The sequence below is a fragment of the Ursus arctos genome, unplaced genomic scaffold, assembly GCF_023065955.2.
Source record: "Ursus arctos isolate Adak ecotype North America unplaced genomic scaffold, UrsArc2.0 scaffold_17, whole genome shotgun sequence".
Lineage (NCBI taxonomy): Eukaryota > Metazoa > Chordata > Mammalia > Carnivora > Ursidae > Ursus > Ursus arctos.
This window is the reverse complement of record NW_026622841.1, coordinates 53906840-53926163: the sequence shown is the minus strand read 5'-3', so window position 1 is coordinate 53926163 and position 19324 is coordinate 53906840. Positions and strand designations below refer to the sequence as shown.

General features: G+C 39.4%; 1 protein-coding gene across 7 annotated transcripts in view; it reads right to left on the bottom strand.

Moving 5' to 3' along the window:
* ARHGAP28 (Rho GTPase activating protein 28) overlaps positions 1 to 19324 on the bottom strand; it is a 197596-nt gene that overhangs the window by 31294 nt on the left and 146978 nt on the right. For all 7 annotated transcript variants that reach the window (XM_026496006.4, XM_044382854.3, XM_044382855.2 and 4 more), the window contains 6 exons: positions 17484 to 17626; positions 14967 to 15132; positions 14769 to 14860; positions 12660 to 12737; positions 6765 to 6927; positions 935 to 1017 (listed from right to left, as the gene is read on the bottom strand). In XM_026496006.4, the coding sequence (XP_026351791.1) occupies positions 935 to 1017; positions 6765 to 6927; positions 12660 to 12737; positions 14769 to 14860; positions 14967 to 15132; positions 17484 to 17626 (725 nt within the window). The remainder of the gene's footprint in view (positions 1 to 934; positions 1018 to 6764; positions 6928 to 12659; positions 12738 to 14768; positions 14861 to 14966; positions 15133 to 17483; positions 17627 to 19324) is intronic.

Here is a 19324-nt window from a genome sequence, read left to right as displayed (position 1 = left end):
GGTCCTCACCAAACTGAAATATCTGATGAGAGGCAGCACAAAGAACCGTCTTTGTTTTCAGCATTATGTTTACTGGCCTCAAAATGATGGGCTCTTTCCAACTCATCTTAACTCAATTTCATTTCAAAGATTCCAAACACCTGTTGTAGTTAATAAAAATTTCCTATTGCATACAGAATCATTTTCAAAATAGCAAGAGAACCTCTGGCTTTCTGCCAACATACAACAAGGAAATAAATCTGAAATAAGTGGCAGAATATTTGGGAGAATCTTGCAATATGGTTCTATCAAATGCTCTATTATATGTTTCGTTAACATTCCAAAATCATTTCTCTGAGTCTAATTTTCCTAACCTGTAAAATGAGAAGATCCTACCAGGTGATTTCTAAAATTCCAAGATTCTAGAGTTCTTTAATTGAATTATTTTTATAAACTGTAAGACATCAACATTTTAGTAGTTTCATTTAAATCAGTGACTTCAAATTTCCTCCCTAAGGATACTCTTCAGATCTTTTGTCATCAGACTGAAGTGAGTAGCTGAGGACCTAAAATTAGAGAGCTTTACATTCTGCAGCTTATATAATGTTGTCTGACATTACCCCATTTGTCTTCTTCTGACATCATCCCATTTGTCTTCCACCTTTGCTTCTCCTCTTGCTGACCCTAGGCCAGTGCCTGGCACTAGACAGATACTCAGTGTATCTCTTAATAGATTGAATGAATCAAATTTAAATGTTCAGAGAAGATTGCAGGGTTTATATTCTTTCCTGTCTTCGTCGGGAGAACAGCAGTAAGAATGGGGAAAGGCAATAATTAGTTGGCAGCATGCTGAGCTGGCTTAGTAAGTTGTCATCTTGGTTTTTATTTTTCCATCTGAGCCATTATCTTTGGCTAAGAAGGGCCAATGGCGGACCATGAGGTTGATACAACATACCTGGGCTGTGTCCCTGTTGGCATCAGGCAGTGCCATGACCATGAGATGTAAAGCTTGAAACTGTACTTTGATGTGAGGCCCTCCTAACAAGAAAACAGAAATAACCACACATTTTGAACAACACTGATCCATTCTGACAGCATTTCTTGCTAACATCTGGTGGCACAGGAGGGCTCCTGACAGCTTTCAGTGGTAAAGACTCAGGTTTTGTGCCCAACGATGTAAATTTGTTAACTTGGACAAGAGCCTCAGTCGATCAACTCCTCCTTCACATCCCATAATGCCACTGTAGAGGCAGGTGGCCAATGAGATCCTCAAAATAATTCTAGATTTGTATAACATTTCCCTTTTCAAAGTACTTCCACAGGTCCTGCTTTACTTGTATGCTATAAACAGAAGGCTTAAAAGCTCAAGTTGACAGAAAATAAATCTTGTTTCCATATAATGAGGCAGCAAAGCATAATTATTAGAAGCATAGATTCTAGAACCAGGTTCAAATTCTGCATCTACTTTAGTCACTGAGTGACCCCGTGCAGACTATTTAACCCCTCATTGCTACTATTTTGCCATCTGTAAAACGGGAGTAGTCATATCTACCTATTTCCCTGGGTTATTACAAAGACTAAATGAGTTAGTATGTATAGAGTGTTTACATCAGTGCCTGCACATAGTTACCTCTATATGTGTTGCTCTTGTTATTATGATTAATGACACTTATTCTAGATCATAAATGGACATTTAAGGAAAGTGACTATGGTTGGATCGTTAGAGATTCTTGAGTATTTTATTCCTTGAGAATGACAGAAGATGGCGCCAGAGGGCTGGCACTTATACTTGTGTATTAAACTCTGAGGACTCCTGTTTTAGGGAAAGAATTTTAGGGATTCCATCTACAACTGGATAATCCACAACCAGCTGTGCTGAAAATGTAGCTTATATCAGAGCATTCCAGGCTTTGCTTTGCCTCTCCGTATTCTCCTCACAATGGTCTCCTGGTGGGGAGTTCCTGGAGGGAAGCATTATGTTTTAGCGTCCCTGGGGAGTTCTCAACTTGAAGGAAAATCTATTTATATTCAATGGATGAAAGGCAGTCACCTGCCTGTAAAGTTACTTAGCTTTATAGCAGCGGAAACTCTCTTGAGACAAGCTACCAGGTTATAGGAGACTGCGTGCATCCTAGTTAGAAGCAGATGACTTCTGTGCATAACCACGTAACAAAGAAATAGTTGGGAGGATTATTTATAGGATTGTATCATATTGTCTTGGCACAATCCCCATGCAGATTTTTAGAAATTTATGTCAAATTTGTAAGCAAAAATGACACAGGTTCAGGATGTTTTTGAAAATGGCTAATGTACATGCACAGGAGTTTACCTGATTAATGGGAACTATCAGGAGCATATCTCAGTACAAAGCACTGAGGGACAGATAAGGTATTATTTTAATCCATAAACTGCAGGCTGTCTATAACCTTCCAATGCAACCAACCCTCTGGCAGAGGGAACAACAGATGCAGATGCAGGCTCTGTACTTCTGTCAATTTCAGAGAAATTTTGAAGTTACTTTTAAGACTGAAACTCTAAATTGGCAAATAATCCATTTTCATTTTATTTTGAAAACCTACCCCTCTACCACTTTGTGGCTAATAGCTTCATAGTTAATTTATTACTGCATCCTGGTTAGGATCTTTTCCCCTTGAGGTCATTATTTTCCCAGAAAATTATTCAACTTTTCATGAAAGTATCTAAAGTTTGACTAAGTCTTCTAATTTTATGGGCAATTTTTGGGCAAAGTTTGGAAAGAGATTGTGATTACACTAAAAGACTACATTCTCAAACCCCATTTTAGAGCATAAAGATTAGCAGTTTAAACATTCGTATCCACAAAAGGGCCATTTTCCCTGCTGGTAGCAGCCCAGAGCTCTGGGCTTCCTGTGGGGTTGGCTGGTATCAAATCAATCACTCCAACATGGTATTTTTCACTTTCAGAGTCATACAAAGAAATGTGGACTCCTCTGTGAGTCTTTTCAGGATATTTTCCAGATTTTCTTCCTGCAATGAAGTGTACTGGCTGCAGTCAGACAGGGAACAATGATGTTAAGGAAACCTAGTTTATTTGTATGACTTTTGAAAATAGGATTCTCTGAACAAGACTGGCATAACTGCATAATTTCATAACACCAAAAAAATCACAAACAGAAAAAAATCTTCTGTGGCACCAATTTGTTTTGATGAATTATTTAGTATATATACCACAGATCAAGGCAAAGTGAATACTTCTCCATTTTCCAGGAGAGCAAACTATACAGAAAATCCTATGTTTTTTGAACTTACAAATTGAAGGGAGGAAGTCCTGCTTCTGGTATGGCTGAATAAGCTCCTTCCTGACCAACCCTCCTGAAGATAAGTATAAACTCTGGACAAATATAAAAAACAACTATCTAAGGCAGTGGAGAAGTCGTAAGAGCAGGCAGATTTAGAAGACTGGACACTTGGAATTAGGGAATGGCACAGGGAGAGTCTGCCACTATTTTGGTCAGGCCATAGCTGGTATTGCAGGAGGTGGCTAAACTCCAGTCCTTCTGGCCTGAACAACTAAAAGACAGGATTCAAGATGACCACAGCCACTGGGAAACAATGGGAGGAGGCCCTGATTCTGGTAGAAAATCTTGGCTAGCTCATGAACGGAAGCATGTGTGGAGTAGCACAGGTAAGGATACATAACTGAACTGACGGTCCAAAAGACCATGACAATTTGAGTTCAATTTGCGTTCAAGTAAATTGTTGGCTCAAATACAAACAAACAACAAAAACCAAAACAAAACTCCAACCTCACTCTTCGGAGAAATATTATAGAATGCAGAGTCTCCAAAACACAGTATTTACAACGTTCAGGATATAGTTTAAATTTACTTGACATACAAGAGTGATGCATTCTCAAGGGAAAAGACAATCAACAGAGACCAACCCGGAGATGACCCAGATGTTGGCACTAGCAGACAAGGATTTTGAAGCATCTATCATAACTATGTTCAATGATGTGAAGAAAAATATGCTTATAATGAATGAAAAGATAAGCCATCTCAGCAAATAAATAGAAAATCCTTAAAAAGGAGGCAAGAATAGGACAAGGGAGACGAGAATATACAATGGGGAAAAGACAGTCTCTTCAACAAATGGTGTTGGGAAAACTGGACAACCACATGAAGAAGAATGGAACTAGACCACTGTCTTATACTACATGCAAATAATGAATTCAAAATAGAAAAAAATGAACTCAAAATGGATTAAAGACCTAAATGTGAGACCTAAAACAATAAAACTTCTAGAAGAAAACATAAGCAGTTATCTCTGACATCAGCCATAGGAAGATTTTTCTAGATACATCTCCTCAGGCAAGGGAAACAAAAGCAAAATTAAACTATTGGGACCACACCAAAATAAAAAGCCTCTGTACAGTGAAGGAAACCATCAACAAAACAAAAAGGGAATGGGAGAAGATATTTACAAATGATATATCTGATAAGGGGTTAATATTCAAAATGTATAAACTTAACACCAAAAACCCCAAATAATCTGATATCTGATTTAAAAATGAGTGTAGGACCTGAATAGACATTTTCCCTAAGAAGACAGAGATGGCCAGCAGACACATGAAAAAATGCAAATCAAAACCACAATGAGATATTACCTTACACCTGTCAGAATGACTTAAATAAAAAAAAAAAAAAACACAAGATGTAACAAGTGTTGGTGAGGATGTGAAGAAAAAGGAACACTTATGCACAGTTGGTGGGAATGCAAATTGGTGCAGCCACTGTGGAAAATCCTATGACGTTCCTCAAAAAGTTAAAAACATAATTACCATATGATCCAGTAATTCCACTGGAATTCAAAACGATATAGGCACCCCTATGTTTACTGCAGCATTATTTACAATAGCCAAGATAGGGAAGCAACCCCAGTATCCAAGAGCAGATGAATGGATAAAGAAAATATGATGTGGAAAAAATATATAGAAGATGCGGGGTGTATATGTGTGTGTATACATACATACAATGTATACAAGTGTGTATGTATACGTACACACACACACATATACATATAATGGAATACTACTCAGCCATAAAAAAACCCAAAATCTTGTCATTTGCAACAACATGGATGGATCTAGAGGGTAAAAGAAGTGAAAGCAGTCAGAGAAAGAAAAATGACATAGGATTTTTTACTCATGTGCAATTTAAGAAACAAATGAACAAACAAAAAAAGAGACAAAAAAAACAGACTCTTAAATATATAAAGAACAACCTGGTGGTTGCCAGAGGGGAGGTGGGAGGGGATGGGTGAGAAAGATAAAGGGGATTAAGAGTACACTTATCATGATGAGCACTGAAAAATGTATCGAATTATTGAATCATTATACTGTACACCTAAAACTAATATAACACTGTATGTAAATTATATTTCAATTAAAAAAAAAAGGCACCAACTGAAAATTCCAGAACTGAAAAACACAATATCTGAAATAAAAAAAGAATGAAGCAAACCAGTTCTTCTCTCTTTCTTTGCAAGCTTCTCTCAGAAAACAAAACACTACATCTTACAAAGAAAAGAGATACTAGTCACAGATGGAATGTGAATTAAAGCTTAGGAAAAAACTGCCTTGCCTATCATATTCTCTTAAGACACAAAGGATTATTTTATGAATCTGAGTTAGTTAAAATCTTTAAAGATTTAGAACCTACTATTTTTTAGGACAAATTATGTCATAAGACTTAGGACCTATTATTTTCTTTCATTGTGGTTTTAAGGATTTTATAGTTCTGGTCAACCTGCAGGAAGTTGTAAACTGGTCGATACAGATATCATTTGTTTGGCTCACAGAGTGTTTTCAAATTTGAATTTGTGGCTGATATTTTCGAATTAACAGTTTTCCTATTAAAGTGTGGATTTTGGCTCTCATTCCCGCACGGTAACCACTAGAGTGGTTATCTAGAGTTGAGCAGTGGCCAACCTTTTTGTAAGGGGTGTGTCCTTTCAGTTTGTCCACGGGCCTTTTCTGTCCATGTAGAATTGCCATTTATTTAACAGCTTTGTACAGAGTTAGGCTTGTGACCCCTGAATTCCTCCAGTTAGTAGTCAAAGCCCCTATCATGTAAACCTAGTCTGCTTTTCTCAATTTCTCTCTTGTCACATCTCCACAATATTCAACCCTGAGGCTAAAACCATGCCAAGTTATTCTTCCATTGCCAAATACAACACAACACTTTCCATTTCCATGCTTTTATCCAAGTTCCTCACTTAGGACCTAATCTCTGTGCCTTTGTAGTTTTCAGAGACAAAACACCTTCTGTGTAGCATTTATTGTGTGTTACACATAATCAAACCCAGGACCTTGGATTTAAAGAAGGGAGAGACCTTCTATTTTTGGAAGGACTATAACGCACCAAGCACTATTCGGGATGTCTTCATTCAATAACCACATCAACCCTGACAAACAATTATTATCTGTAGTTTATAGGTGCAGCAATGAAGCTCAGAAAGTTTGACTACATGGCTAACAGACGGTTGAGCAGGAATTAAAATCTCAAGAGCCTGGTCTATCTGCAATCCTCTCTTTTCACAATCATAAAAGCCACTAAATTGTATCTACCAGACTTACTGAAAAGAGAGGACTGTTTACCATCAAACTCAATATTTCACCCAGCACTGCCAGGAAACGGGACATCTGCACATTTATGATCGCATTTGATTATGCAGCTTTCTTTTGCTCTGTGTCACTTTATGGACCTTATATCTTAGTCCATTCACACTTAACTTCTTCCACCTACTTTCCATGAGAGTGATGAAGGCAGGTATATATTCCACAGGGAAGAGAGAGGTGGGTAGTTCTCTGAAAAATGCCTTCAACATTACTGCAGCTTCTCTATGGCACATTCTGTCCCATTTAAATTTATCAGCATTAAACTTGGCATCCAGTTCTTCACGGTATTGCTGAAAATCAAGAAAAACAGTCAATACTCATGGCCTTTTTACCACCTGATACCCCTTTCCCTTTTAAAAACTGTCATTACATAAACTATTTTTGTAAATGGATTGAAAAGCCGATATCTATCAAGACTAACTTTTCAACATAATTAAAGAACTGAAATAGCTATTTCTGAATGAATTTTTCTAAAATCTTTTAAGAATAATGTTAATCTTGAAATAATCTGCTAATTCTACAGAACTATAAAATTCTTTACTCAGATCATAGTTTTGTTTCTGTGGTTTTGGCAGAATACCACGTATCCCCACAGGATAAATGTACTGATTTGACAAAAGCCTCCACTTCCCCCTTTTTTTTTTCATGATCCCTTCCTTCTGCCATCCTGTCATCTACTTCTAAATTAGATCAAGAATGCATGCCTCTCAGCTAGTTCTCATACAGAATGAAAAATATCCCAATAAAGGAACTCTGACCTCACGGCAACATGCAGACCAATGACATCTTCCTGGAGCAGTTACAGCAAAGTGTTATGCCAAGAGGTACACATGTCTTCCACATGTTTGCATGCTTGCCCAATCCTTCATAAGGTTTGGAACACTGTGTAAATACTTTAAAAAAATCACTAAGCCTCCATTAAGTTTTAGTTGGGTTATACAGTTCACATTATCAATTCATTTGATTATCAGTGCCACCATTCTCCATGTTTCTTTTTCAAACTCATTTTCTACCATCCCCTTGAATTGCATACAGAGTTTACTTATTAATAGCAGGTAGTTGTAGCAGTTCCCCAACTGACACTAACTATTCCAAAAAGAGAACTCTGAAAACCGTCAGTGTCTTTGAGGCCTTCCAGCCTTGAGTCACACACAGTCAGAGTCAGTCTGCACATCTGACTATTCCCTACCATGCTGCAGCTCATTCACCAGCCCAGACATTAATGCTCTCATGGCTCCCTGAGCCTGCGACACGGGGGACACCCTGGCAGTACACATCCCTTGCAGAGACAGGATTCCAAGCCACCCTCTAGCCCTTATTAGTGACAGCAAAAGGAGATTTTCTTCTTGTCCTTGAGAAGCTCTCAATCTAATAGGAATAATAGAGCAAATGAAGCCAATCCTTTGCTGATAAATACACTCTGTAAAGCACTGAAGTATACATACAAAGCACTTCCCAGATTGAAAGAACAGACTGGGCTCTGGTAAGAGAAGGATGCACGGGATCCATTGCTTTTAGGCATCTTGCAGTTCTGTGAATGGAGTTCTATAAACTCATGATGCTAACTCAGGTCACATATTGGATGCTATGTGGCCAGGAAAGAGGAGAATCCAACTCTGCTCAGGTCAAGTCTCGAGCCAGTGAGGAGCTTGTCAGGGGAAGAGAAAATAGAAGGGTACTCCAGACAGCAGGAAGTGTTCCAGCAGTGGTACAAATGCAAGGAGACCCACTGGGTCTGGGGAACTCCAATTAGTTCAGTGTTGTTGGGGTGCAGACCAGAGCCAGCCCTCAGGGGACTGAACTTCAATCAATGGGCCACGAGGCAACACGGAACATGTCCAAGCAGGAGAACAAGGTGAGATTTATCTTTTCTGATAGCCAGATGGGAAAGCGATTTGGAGGAGAACAAGGCTTGATGCTTTTTGGGGAACAGACTATAGGCAAGGAGACTAGCTACTGGGCCATGGCATCATTTCTGGAAAATCAAGGACTAACCTGGATAAGCAACTATAAGATAGAAAGGAGAAGTGGCATTGATGGAATGCCTGAGAGAGAAAATTCTCACAAATCAGTGATGGATTATTCAGAAGGTGAAGTAACAGTCCAAAATGACTCTGACTGCTAGCTGGGGTCATGGGTACATGCAGGTGTTGTTAACAAGAAGTACAGGGAAAGCAGCAAATGTCTTCCATCCATTGCCTGGTGCTACAAAGCAAAGGGGAAACTGTTTTCAAGGATGCAGGAAGCACCAGCGAGAGCAAAATAATTCAAATTCATCTCCCACATCCCTCTGTAGTAAGCTGACTGAAACACGACATGACCACCATTCTAACCTGCCGGCGGTTCCCTGTGTGCTTAACAGGCAACATGGCTCCACTACCAAGAGCAGGCTCTATGACCAGATTCTTTAGGTTTTTATCCCAGCTCCACAACTGACTAGTTCTAAAGCCTATGCCTCAAGTTTCTCACTGGGTAATAGTGATATTAAAACGACTTCAGGGGCACCTCGGTGGCTCAGTCGTTAAGCGTCTGCCTTTGACTCAGGTCCTGATCCCAGGGTCCTGGGATCAAGCCCCGCATTGGGCTCCCGGATCAGCAGGGAGTCTGGTTCTCCCTCTGTCCCTCCCCTGCTTGTGTTCCCTCTCTCGCTGTCTCTCTCGGTCAAATAAATAAATATAATCTTTAAAATAAATAAATACATAAATACACAAATAAATAAAATGACTTCACGGAGATTGAATCAGATGTAAAGCTCAGTGGGGAGGGCCCGCCACACAGTAAGCTCTCAATAAATGCAGGCTGCTCATAACATCCCCCTGCTCTTGGTCTGCAATAACCTTAAGTAGTATTACTATGGGCAACCCATGCATGTGTGGTTATTTGGGTAACGGTATCTCTTCATCTTGTCTGGATGGCCAGAATAAAACAAAACAGAGAAAAAGATTGTCCTCTCCTCCTTTTGACCAGAAAAAAGACTGAGGGACATAGGAGCAGAGCCGGCATTTCCATGGTGGTCCTAAACATGAAACCATAAACCAGGTGTTGAATTCAGCTTGCCAAAGACAGGAAGGAAGCATTTAGAGGTTAAAGAAGTCATGTTTTCTGTCCAAAGTGAATGAGAACACTAGGCCGGGGTCAGATGTCATGTCCTTCAAACTGCTCTGAGCAAATATACAACTTGCTTCCATTTCCGAGGTAGTTTTATAAAAATGCAAATGACCCACCTTCAGCTTCAAAAACCAGTTCAGGAAGGGAAACCAGTAGAGCAGGTAACACAATTATGAAACATTTAGAGTTGCCTCAGAGTAATTGAAACGAGTCAAAAAAAAAAAAAAGGAAAATCTCGCATGTCAAACAGCCTGCCTTCTTCCATAAAATGTATTCCCCAGTGTTTGGCTCAAATTTCTGTCATTTTTGGAAAAGAAAATCACTGGAAACAGCAAAGCATTAAATTGGTTCCAAATGATCTGAGGCCTCGAATACAGGAATGGGCTCCATTGTTGTGTTCCCTGTGCGGCCAAAGCTAGCAGCTCCCCCCCAGGGCTGTGCCCCTGTTAGTCTCACCAGGCCTTGAAAGCACAAGATTGTTCATAATGATACATTAGTGTTCGCGTCATCCATTTGGCACATTTGAGGATAATTATAATGGAGTTTTTTTTAACTATCTTTCCTCAAGCACATTTCTAGAAAAACTAGTCTAACAGAAGAATTTACACAAGTAGTTTAAAGTCTGAACAAAAAGGAGATATAAAGACCCCTTTAATAGATCAAGTTACAGTGTCTTTCTAACTATGATATTCCCCTGTTTCTGTTTGCTGGCCCAGATTTCTCTCACATTGGTTTTCCTGGAGCTCAAACCATGAAAACATCTGGATTACATTTTCAGACGAATAAGAGATGGAATGAATAGGCTGAAACTACATAAAACCGATTAGGGGAGCAAAGGGATTTTCCCCTAAATATGGTTCAGGAATGCATGTGCCTATAAGAACACTCTGAAGGAATTATTAGCCTTTGGTAAGCATTTTTCGGTCAAAGATTTAGCTAAAGAAACGGTGTTAAACTTCGTGCACACAACAAAGGTTGTACAATGCTGTCACCTTTTGATTATTTTGAAAAAGACAGTTTTAAATCATCTCCATTATGTTTTACACACACACACACACACACACACACACACACACACACACACACAGGGGAGCCAGAAAGAATCTGTGCAAATACCGCTTCCCAATTATGGAGGGGAGGTTTAGAGGAATGAGGTCTAACTGTGTCTAAGAAATTTGTTTCTCCGACTTCATTTTGGTTCTCTGACTCTATAGATAGGACAACTTTCATCTTCTGATCCAGGGTACATATAACAACCATACTTATGAGGATCGAAGACAAAAAGCAGACTCAATTTAGAAAGAACACACCTTGAGGAACCATTAGAATTTTCTTGCCTTTCAAATGACTTTGTTCCAGCCTCTAGCGATCTCTATTCCCAGGGAAGTGACAGCTCTCCAAATGCCCCAATCCTTCCTGCCACTGGCAAAATGGTGCACTGCTCAGACCTCCTTCACAAACGAATTATCTGCATAAAATAATGCAGGAGACTCCTGACGGCTGACTCTGACAGCAGTCAGCACCCGCTTGTCTGCCTCATCCCCTTCTTCACAGGAAGCCCGAGCAGTGCCTGTGGGTGTGGAAGCTGGTGCCGGGCCCCTCGGCCTGGTGAGGGGCTACTCCGAGGGGCAGGGAAGGCCAGCGCCAGCCCTGCATCTGGTCTGAGGCGCAGCTTCCCAGCGTGGCTTCCTCCCCTGCACCCTTCAGAAGCACTATGCCTCTTCTACTCCTGACTCCACCTCAGAATCGGCCTTCTGGAGCTTCCAATACACGCAGCCTATTTATTCTCCATTTCTACTTACAAAAACATCGCATCACACTTCTAAATAAAAACTCTGATATTTCTGATACAAATAGAATTTCCCAAAACATGTACCAAAATGAATTAATGAAGAGATGCTCTCCCACCTCTACACATTGCAACCAAGTTGTCTCATCCTGAGACTTTTTTTCCCTCAAGGACTGATTTTAAAACTGCTCAGGTTCTCATGTCTACCAGCCAGGAGTGATTCCAGGGCAGAGTGAAACTCCTCACTGTGATGCCCCCCAGTAGACAAAGTAGGATATCTTACTGGAAATTCATGAGAAAAGTTTTTCTTTTTAGTGATTCTTTCCTTTATGGCACTGCGGCGTTTGCCACTACATAGAAGTAAGGAAGCAAAGCAAAAGGAATCACACTACACAGGTGGTTTTATATAGAAATTAACATTACCTTCAATAAAACTAGGTTTTAGAACTACTGAGTGAACTGCAGTAGTGAAAGCCATTCCTACATATTCTTAAAAGGACTTTCATTAAAAAGATAGCCAAACAATGTTCCTAAGTTTAAAGCAACTGATAATAGGGGGCACCTGGGTACCTCAGTCAGTTAAGGGTCTGACTCTTGATTTCAGCTCAGGTCATGATCTCAGGGTTGTAAGATCGAGCCCCACATCCGGCTCTGCACTGGGCGTGGAGCCTGCTTAAGATTTTCTCTCTCCCTCTCCCCTGCTCTAAAAAAATAGTACATAAAAAATAAATAAAGCAACTGATACTGGAAATAAGGGCTCATGTAATATTGGCTTGGTGAATTCCATGACTGAGCAGAACACAGCAAACTAAAATGTTTCACCCAGAAAACAGTGATGGGACATTTCAACTTTTCCAAACTAAAGGTAAGCAGCAGTTTTTCATGGTGAATTGGTGGGTTGTTTCGCTGTTGCTGTTTTTTTTACTGATGTTGTTCTAAAAAATAAAAGGATACACAACTCAGGATCATGGAACAACATTTAATCATAGGTATCCAGCAACACTAGGTAGGGTCAAGTGGTCCTATCAACAACAACAACAACGAAGGACTTGATACCTGGGGCCTATGTAAACTGGGTCTCGCTAGCTTAGGTCTCCCACTAGAAAGACAGAAAATATTCAGTACCTTGACTTTGGCAGTGCATCCCGAAAGTCGAAAAATTCCTTCAGATTCCAGGCCCGATTCCTCGACTTTCTCAAAAAACTAAAAGCAATGATACATTATAAAAATGAATACCTCCATACAATGATAAACATCTGAAATAACAGTGATGGTGACAACAATAAATAAATTCCCATGCATATACACGTTCCTGGGATTTGAATGCTCTGTGAAATGTTCACAACCACCTCTAAGGGCAACAGTAGTTTCCCATCGTGATAATGAAGATGATATTGTTAACGTAATAACATAACATTTATTGTGCACTTACTGTGTCCGATGTCTCTTTCTCAGCACTTTGCCAGCTATTAACTTATTTAATCCTCACAATAATCCTACCACACAGGTGCTAATCGCATCCCGTCCAACTGCTGAGGAGACCGAGGCACGGAGAGGCTAAGTGACTTATTTGTGCTTACACTGTAAGAGGAGGGTCCAGAGTCTCTGCTATTTTCCCTTCAAGAAATGGTGCTGCCTGAACTAAGGTAGTTCTTATAGGTTGGGAGAAAAATGGATATTTAGGCCAAGGAAATATGTCCATAAAAAAAGGCTCTCCTGTAGGAGTGGAAGAATAATACCTTCAGCTGTCTTCAATGAGGAATAGTTGATACCAGGAATAGCAATAGCTAACATGCATGGAGTTGCTAAGATGATATAAATCCAGACTTAGTTGAACTAGCATTTACTGTGTACTTTCCGTTGGCTAAGTTACACGCTACGTTTTTGCAGCTACATAATAATATAAATTCATGTGCTGAATCTCCTCAGTCTTAGATTATTATGCGTTGTCTTCAAACTCTGTCCTTTACACAGAAGACAGAGGTCATCATTCTAGTTCTAATTCAAGGAAGGAAAGAAAATCTTTGTGTCACCATGGACTTCGGCCGTGGACATATGCTGCACTCCCTGTCGCCCTTCCTCCTGGCTGGCTGTACGTTCCAGGGTAAGGTGTCTCACCCTCCTCTGCCTCAGTGGCCTCAGTAGTAGAAGGGAGATGATAACACAGCCTGCTCGGGCTGCTCCGTGCTGACTGCCCATGCTAGCATACGGCGGCACCTGCTCAGGGGAAGCACCCTCAGATGCCCTGTGCATGCTGGCATGTCGCCAGCACCCTCTGGCTCTCTCATCACCGTCCTCTGCCATTATCAGCAGCAATCAATCGCCTGACTTGAGAAGTTGCTCAGTCTGAGGCCCTGACAGCAAAGCTTAGAGAGTACCCTGTAAAGAGCCGTGGCATTGTTACTGTGAATAAGGTAAGTTTACGTTTCCTCAGTCAATATTTTTCTACATTACTTAAAAACTCAATTTAAAGTGCAACAAGATTTGTGTTTAGGGCTTGGGATTTTAAATGTGCCACTGGATGTCACTGTTGAATAAATGCATACTTGAGTAAACCAGTGTAAATTGTTGGCTATAAAAAACATTACTTAAAATTAAATCATCTATTGAGCAATGATGGTCACAGAGATACTGGTGGATGACAGTTAAGGTAATATCATTTTTCAAACTCCCTTCTACCAAACTTCTTCTTTATCTAAATGTATCCCATCTTCTTAGTCATACCTGAAAAACCACCAGAAAAGTGGGTTTTAGGCTTTATGGGGCTTTGTTTGGCAAATTCTATTTAAATGATTACACATACATATTTAAAAATATCCAATCTGTGATAGAACTTGGCAAATACTAAAATAATCAGTAAATGTACAGCTGATAACTAATGGTCATCTTGTATTCTGCAGAGAATATTCAAATACACACACACAAACATATAACACACACAAGTAACCTTTAGAAAGTACTTGGAAAAAATAAAACAGAAGGAGGCCATGTGAGAGAGCATCTGTGTCCATCACCTGATGCTTTATAGTCCGACAGTGCAACAGGCAAAAGTCTGCAGCAAGGCAAACTGGTTACAAGTGCTGTAGGATGCTATTGGAATGCATGAAGAAAGCTGAAAATCACCAAGGGTTAGTGTCTTTAAATATACAAGACAATTCATTAGCGGGTTCACAACTCCAAACTGCAAGCAGGAGGAGGCTCTATTATTTCCCCAGTCATTTACATTTCACTCACTTTTTGTAACACCAGGGGGACCTTCACTCCAGGGTCCTTCTTTCGGTCATTGTCTAATAGGACTGTAAGTGGAACTCCAAAAATACCATTATCTTCATTGTAAAATGGAAAAGAAAGAAAGAAAAAAAGAATCAGCAAAGCATTATCTTATTCCAGTGTGTCAAAGTGTTAAAATCAGAAGAAACCTGTCCTAACTACCTCGTCCTTTTACTTTCTCAGTTTTGTTTCTTTTCAGTTGAATTCCAAAGGCATCAAAAAAGGCGGTCAGTTCAATCAGAGAAAGATGGCGGATTTTCTTCATATCTTCAGCAGACAGATCTCCTGCTTCAGTTAGGCCGAATCTGGTTTTCCGGACAATAAATTTCTAAAATACATATTGAAGATATTTATTTCTTATGGCAAAGGAAAATTATTATCCTTTCATTCAAATGCCACCTGGACATTCTAAATCTGTATAGCAAAACATGCTACTTGTAAAAAATCTCTGAGAAGCAAGCTGTGTCATAGAAAGATTATGAATGATTTTTAGAACATTTGCAGAACACTCTTGAGCTAAAGTAGAAACAAAACAGTGGTCTGAAGTGTACTATCACATTGTCATCACAACCATGAAAACATCTTTCTTATAAGAAGCATCCTGTGTTGTCCACTGATGTCCCAGGCACCATATGAAATGTACCTAGCAGGGGTACGTGTGACACATGTGCACAAAGCCCAACAGCTAAGTGCTCCCGGAAGAGCTTCTGATGTATCTCTTCGGGTTGGGGGACCATCAGTCCTTTAATCAGGTATGACCCATTCTCTTCTACATCCTCTAAAAGACTAATCTCCCCGTTGAATGTGATGTACAAGGCCTGCTGAGACAGTAGTTATTCTACCTTAAACCTCAAATTCAGATATTAAAAGTCCAAATATTTCTAAAAAAGAAAAATACATAGAAAGTACCAAATAATCCCACTATCATTTTGAGACAATGGAATTGCTATATTTCCCATTTCCACAACAGGAAACAAAATACAGTAAAATGACAACAACAACAAAAAACCTCTTCAACAATCTAGATATACTGCGAAGACTATAATAAGTAAGACCTTTTAAGAAATAAATTGTTCTTATATAATACCTACAAGTATGCTTTGCTCTCAAAAAATCTGGTATGGAAAAAAAAATTGCTAAAGTAGAAAAATCCCAGGTATTTCAATTACAAAGCTTTGTACATTCTCTATAGGGGCTCCCTCAGAGCTTTCTTGAGGTTTTTAAACCATCCACTCCTTCATTCATTTGTTCATTTAGTCAACTGCTCTGTGAAAACTCAAATATTTTAAAAGTGAAACAACAAAATGTAGAATGTGGTTTGGGGCATACCTTGTCCTATAAAAAACTTAGTTGTTTTACCTTCTTTCTGAGACCAAGGCCCCACACAACAGTAATATATAGCAACAACAACAGAGACAAGAACCGCAATCATTCATTGAGTAATTACCACTTGCTAAGTCCCATGCAAAGTTCTTCAGGGAGACTGACCTGCACCCCAGGTGACCCAAATCTCAGGAGCGTACAGCCTGAATGAAGGAACTGGGGGCCGGCATCCTCTCTTGGATGACTTTCTCTAAAGATAGGGAGGAATGCCCCTGAAACCAGAGTCCCACTGGATTCCTTCTTTTGCCCCAGAACACCCCTGTGCCCTCCAACATAGAAGCTGCTTAGGGACAGGAGGAGTTTTAGAGTTTGACATATGTAGGTTTAAATCCTGTCTTAGCCTCCTACTCGCTGTGAGGCTTTGGATGTCTAACTTAGCTTTTTTGAGCCTCAGTTTTTTAGCTGTAAAATAGGAGCAGTCACAGGGTGATTACAGTGAGGATACCTAGCACAGCACCAGGCTAGTGGAAGACACTCAGAGAGGCTTACAGTTCTTCCCCTGCCGTGTTGCCCCCCCCACCCCGCCCATCATGGGGTTGTTGTCTGGGAATGGTCCAGGCTGCCCAGGCAAAGACTCTACCAGTTTTTATATGACTATATGAATGATCGTTTAGCCCTGAAACTTCCTGAGCCCTGCTGCTCATCATGCCCCAGCTCTGATCATAACAGAACATTCAGGGCTCTACATCATGAACTCTTCACAAATGCATTTACTGAGTAGCCTACGGATCAATGTAACGTAGTTCTCGTAGTGGGCTTTCAGGATATGATATCCTGGAGATACATAGATATATATTCTGAGGTTTTCAGGATAATGAAGAATATAGCTCTACTTGCCTATTCTGTAATAATATTATAAATTCTTGAATCTATTTTTGATGAATTTTTAGTGCCTGTTCTGCAAGTGCTCACTTCTTGTTGTAATGACTGTGACTTTTTGCAGTAACCCCCACTGATATGTGGCTTCTAGAGGCACAAGTAGGTATATAGTTAGAATCTCCATTAACTTATAAGTAAGGATATAAACTGTAGGAAATCACACAAGCCAGGAAATCCTATTTCCTCTGTAAAACAGTATTCAAGCATATACTCTCACAACGCTTCCTCAACCGAGTGCTGCTAGGTACAGCCTGGCAGGCAGGCCGTGCACTGCACAATAGATGGTGCCCTGGTGTTATGCAACACTGATGCCTGCTCTCTCCCTACACACACACACACATTAAAAAAAAAATCCTAATTTGTCCCATGGAAAAGTCATAGGAGATTATTGGAATAACCATGAAAGGTTTTACATACAGTTAAAGCATAGTCCTCTTTCTTAAAATCTGACTTCTTAAATTTACTTCTTTTTGGCGCCTCCGTAACCATTTCTGAATAAGATACTTCAAAGGACAGCTCTTCAGTTTCTGGTGGAATTTTGTTTTTCAGATAATCGTCATCTAAAAAAAAGGATGTATAATTTTTTATATGTCATTTAATCAATAAATATCATGTACTGTAAAAGAAGCACAAAATATTTCTAAGTTAACCTATAAGCACATCAGAATGTTTACATCCAAGGAACAGAATCAGACTCACCTAGAGGATTTCAGTTAAACAGTAATGTGGGGTCATCGGACTTCCATATGAATGAATTTCTATAATCATTATCCAAACAAACTTTCTATTTCATCTAATGTTTTTAATCTTAGATTTTTATATCTCATGAAAGGCATTGAGGATTACTAGAGGAAAGCCCACAAATGAGGTATTTCTTCTATATGTTATGATATTACAATTAAGTCCATCTAAACCCAATGTTCCTACTCCTGGGGAAGCAGAAGCTTAAAGGAAGAGGGAGAATGGGCAAAGACCCCACTAAAAAATTCACTTTTCTTGTTGTTTCTCCCAAACTATGGGATGTTTGTCTCTTAGGATGTGTTCAAATTCAATTTGGACTTTACTACTAGGTTTTTTCATGTAAATTGATCCAAATTCTTGTGATTTGATTTGGTTACCTGACCTCCTATGCTGTTTATTAAGAAAGAGCCAAATGGGTGACAAGAAATGTCCCACATTCTCCGAGGGTAGTTTGAAATTAAGACAATAGATTCCTTGGCCAAAAACAAGTGAATCAAGAAATCATTTGAGTAATCCTAAACTATGACTTCTGACTAAGATTTGGGGTGACATCTTTTTCTATTGCCTGTAAAAACTGTTCATATGCAGTGAAAAAAAATATGATTTTAATAAAAAAGAGAACTCATCTCTTTTACCCTCTTCTATAGACAGTGACTAAAGGAAAACCAAATAGAACAAAAAGAATAACAACAACGAAAAGAAATAACAGAAGACCTAATTAATCTTACATTAAAGGTTAATTGGAGAAATTTGCAAATCAACAGATTTTAAAATTTTTAACAGAAACACTAATCAAAAATACAATAAATGCATACAGTAAAAACATAGGAGATGGCCAAGGAGGAGTTTTGATTTTCTCTCACCATACAGAGGTTTGCATTTAAAGTGGAAGAAGACTGATTTTTAAATAATACTCTAACTTCTTTTTTAAAAAAAGATTTATGTATTTGAGAAAGAGAGAGAGCACACAAGTGAGTGCCTATGAGTGGGGGAAGGGGCAGAGAGGGAGGGAGGGAAGCAGACTTCCTGCTGAGTGAGGGGCTCAACACAGGGGTACTCAATCCCAGGACCCCAAGATCACGACCAGATCTGAAATAAAGAGTTAGACACCCAACCAACTGAGCCATCCAGGCACCCAATAATACTCTAACTTCTTAAGGCTCTATGGACAGATTCTTCAGAGTGCAGTGATTACAGTGTTCCAAACCACCAAATCACCCCAAGCAGACATTTATATTTTAGTGGCATGATTTGAACTGAATAACAAACATGAGAACACTTTCATCACCCCAACTTATTTGAATTTTGAAGCTAATGCTGAAAGTATGAAGTTCTGTTGTATATGAGAAGGAGCACATATTTAGGGAAAGTTCAAGTCTCACCAAAGTAGAGCCCTGAAAGAGCCTATTTTCTATGTGGAGGATTTTGCATTCCATACTGAGCCCATTTGATTATAAAAAAGAGAACTCATCTTTTTTACCCCTCTTCTATAGACAGTGACTAAAGGACAACCAAAT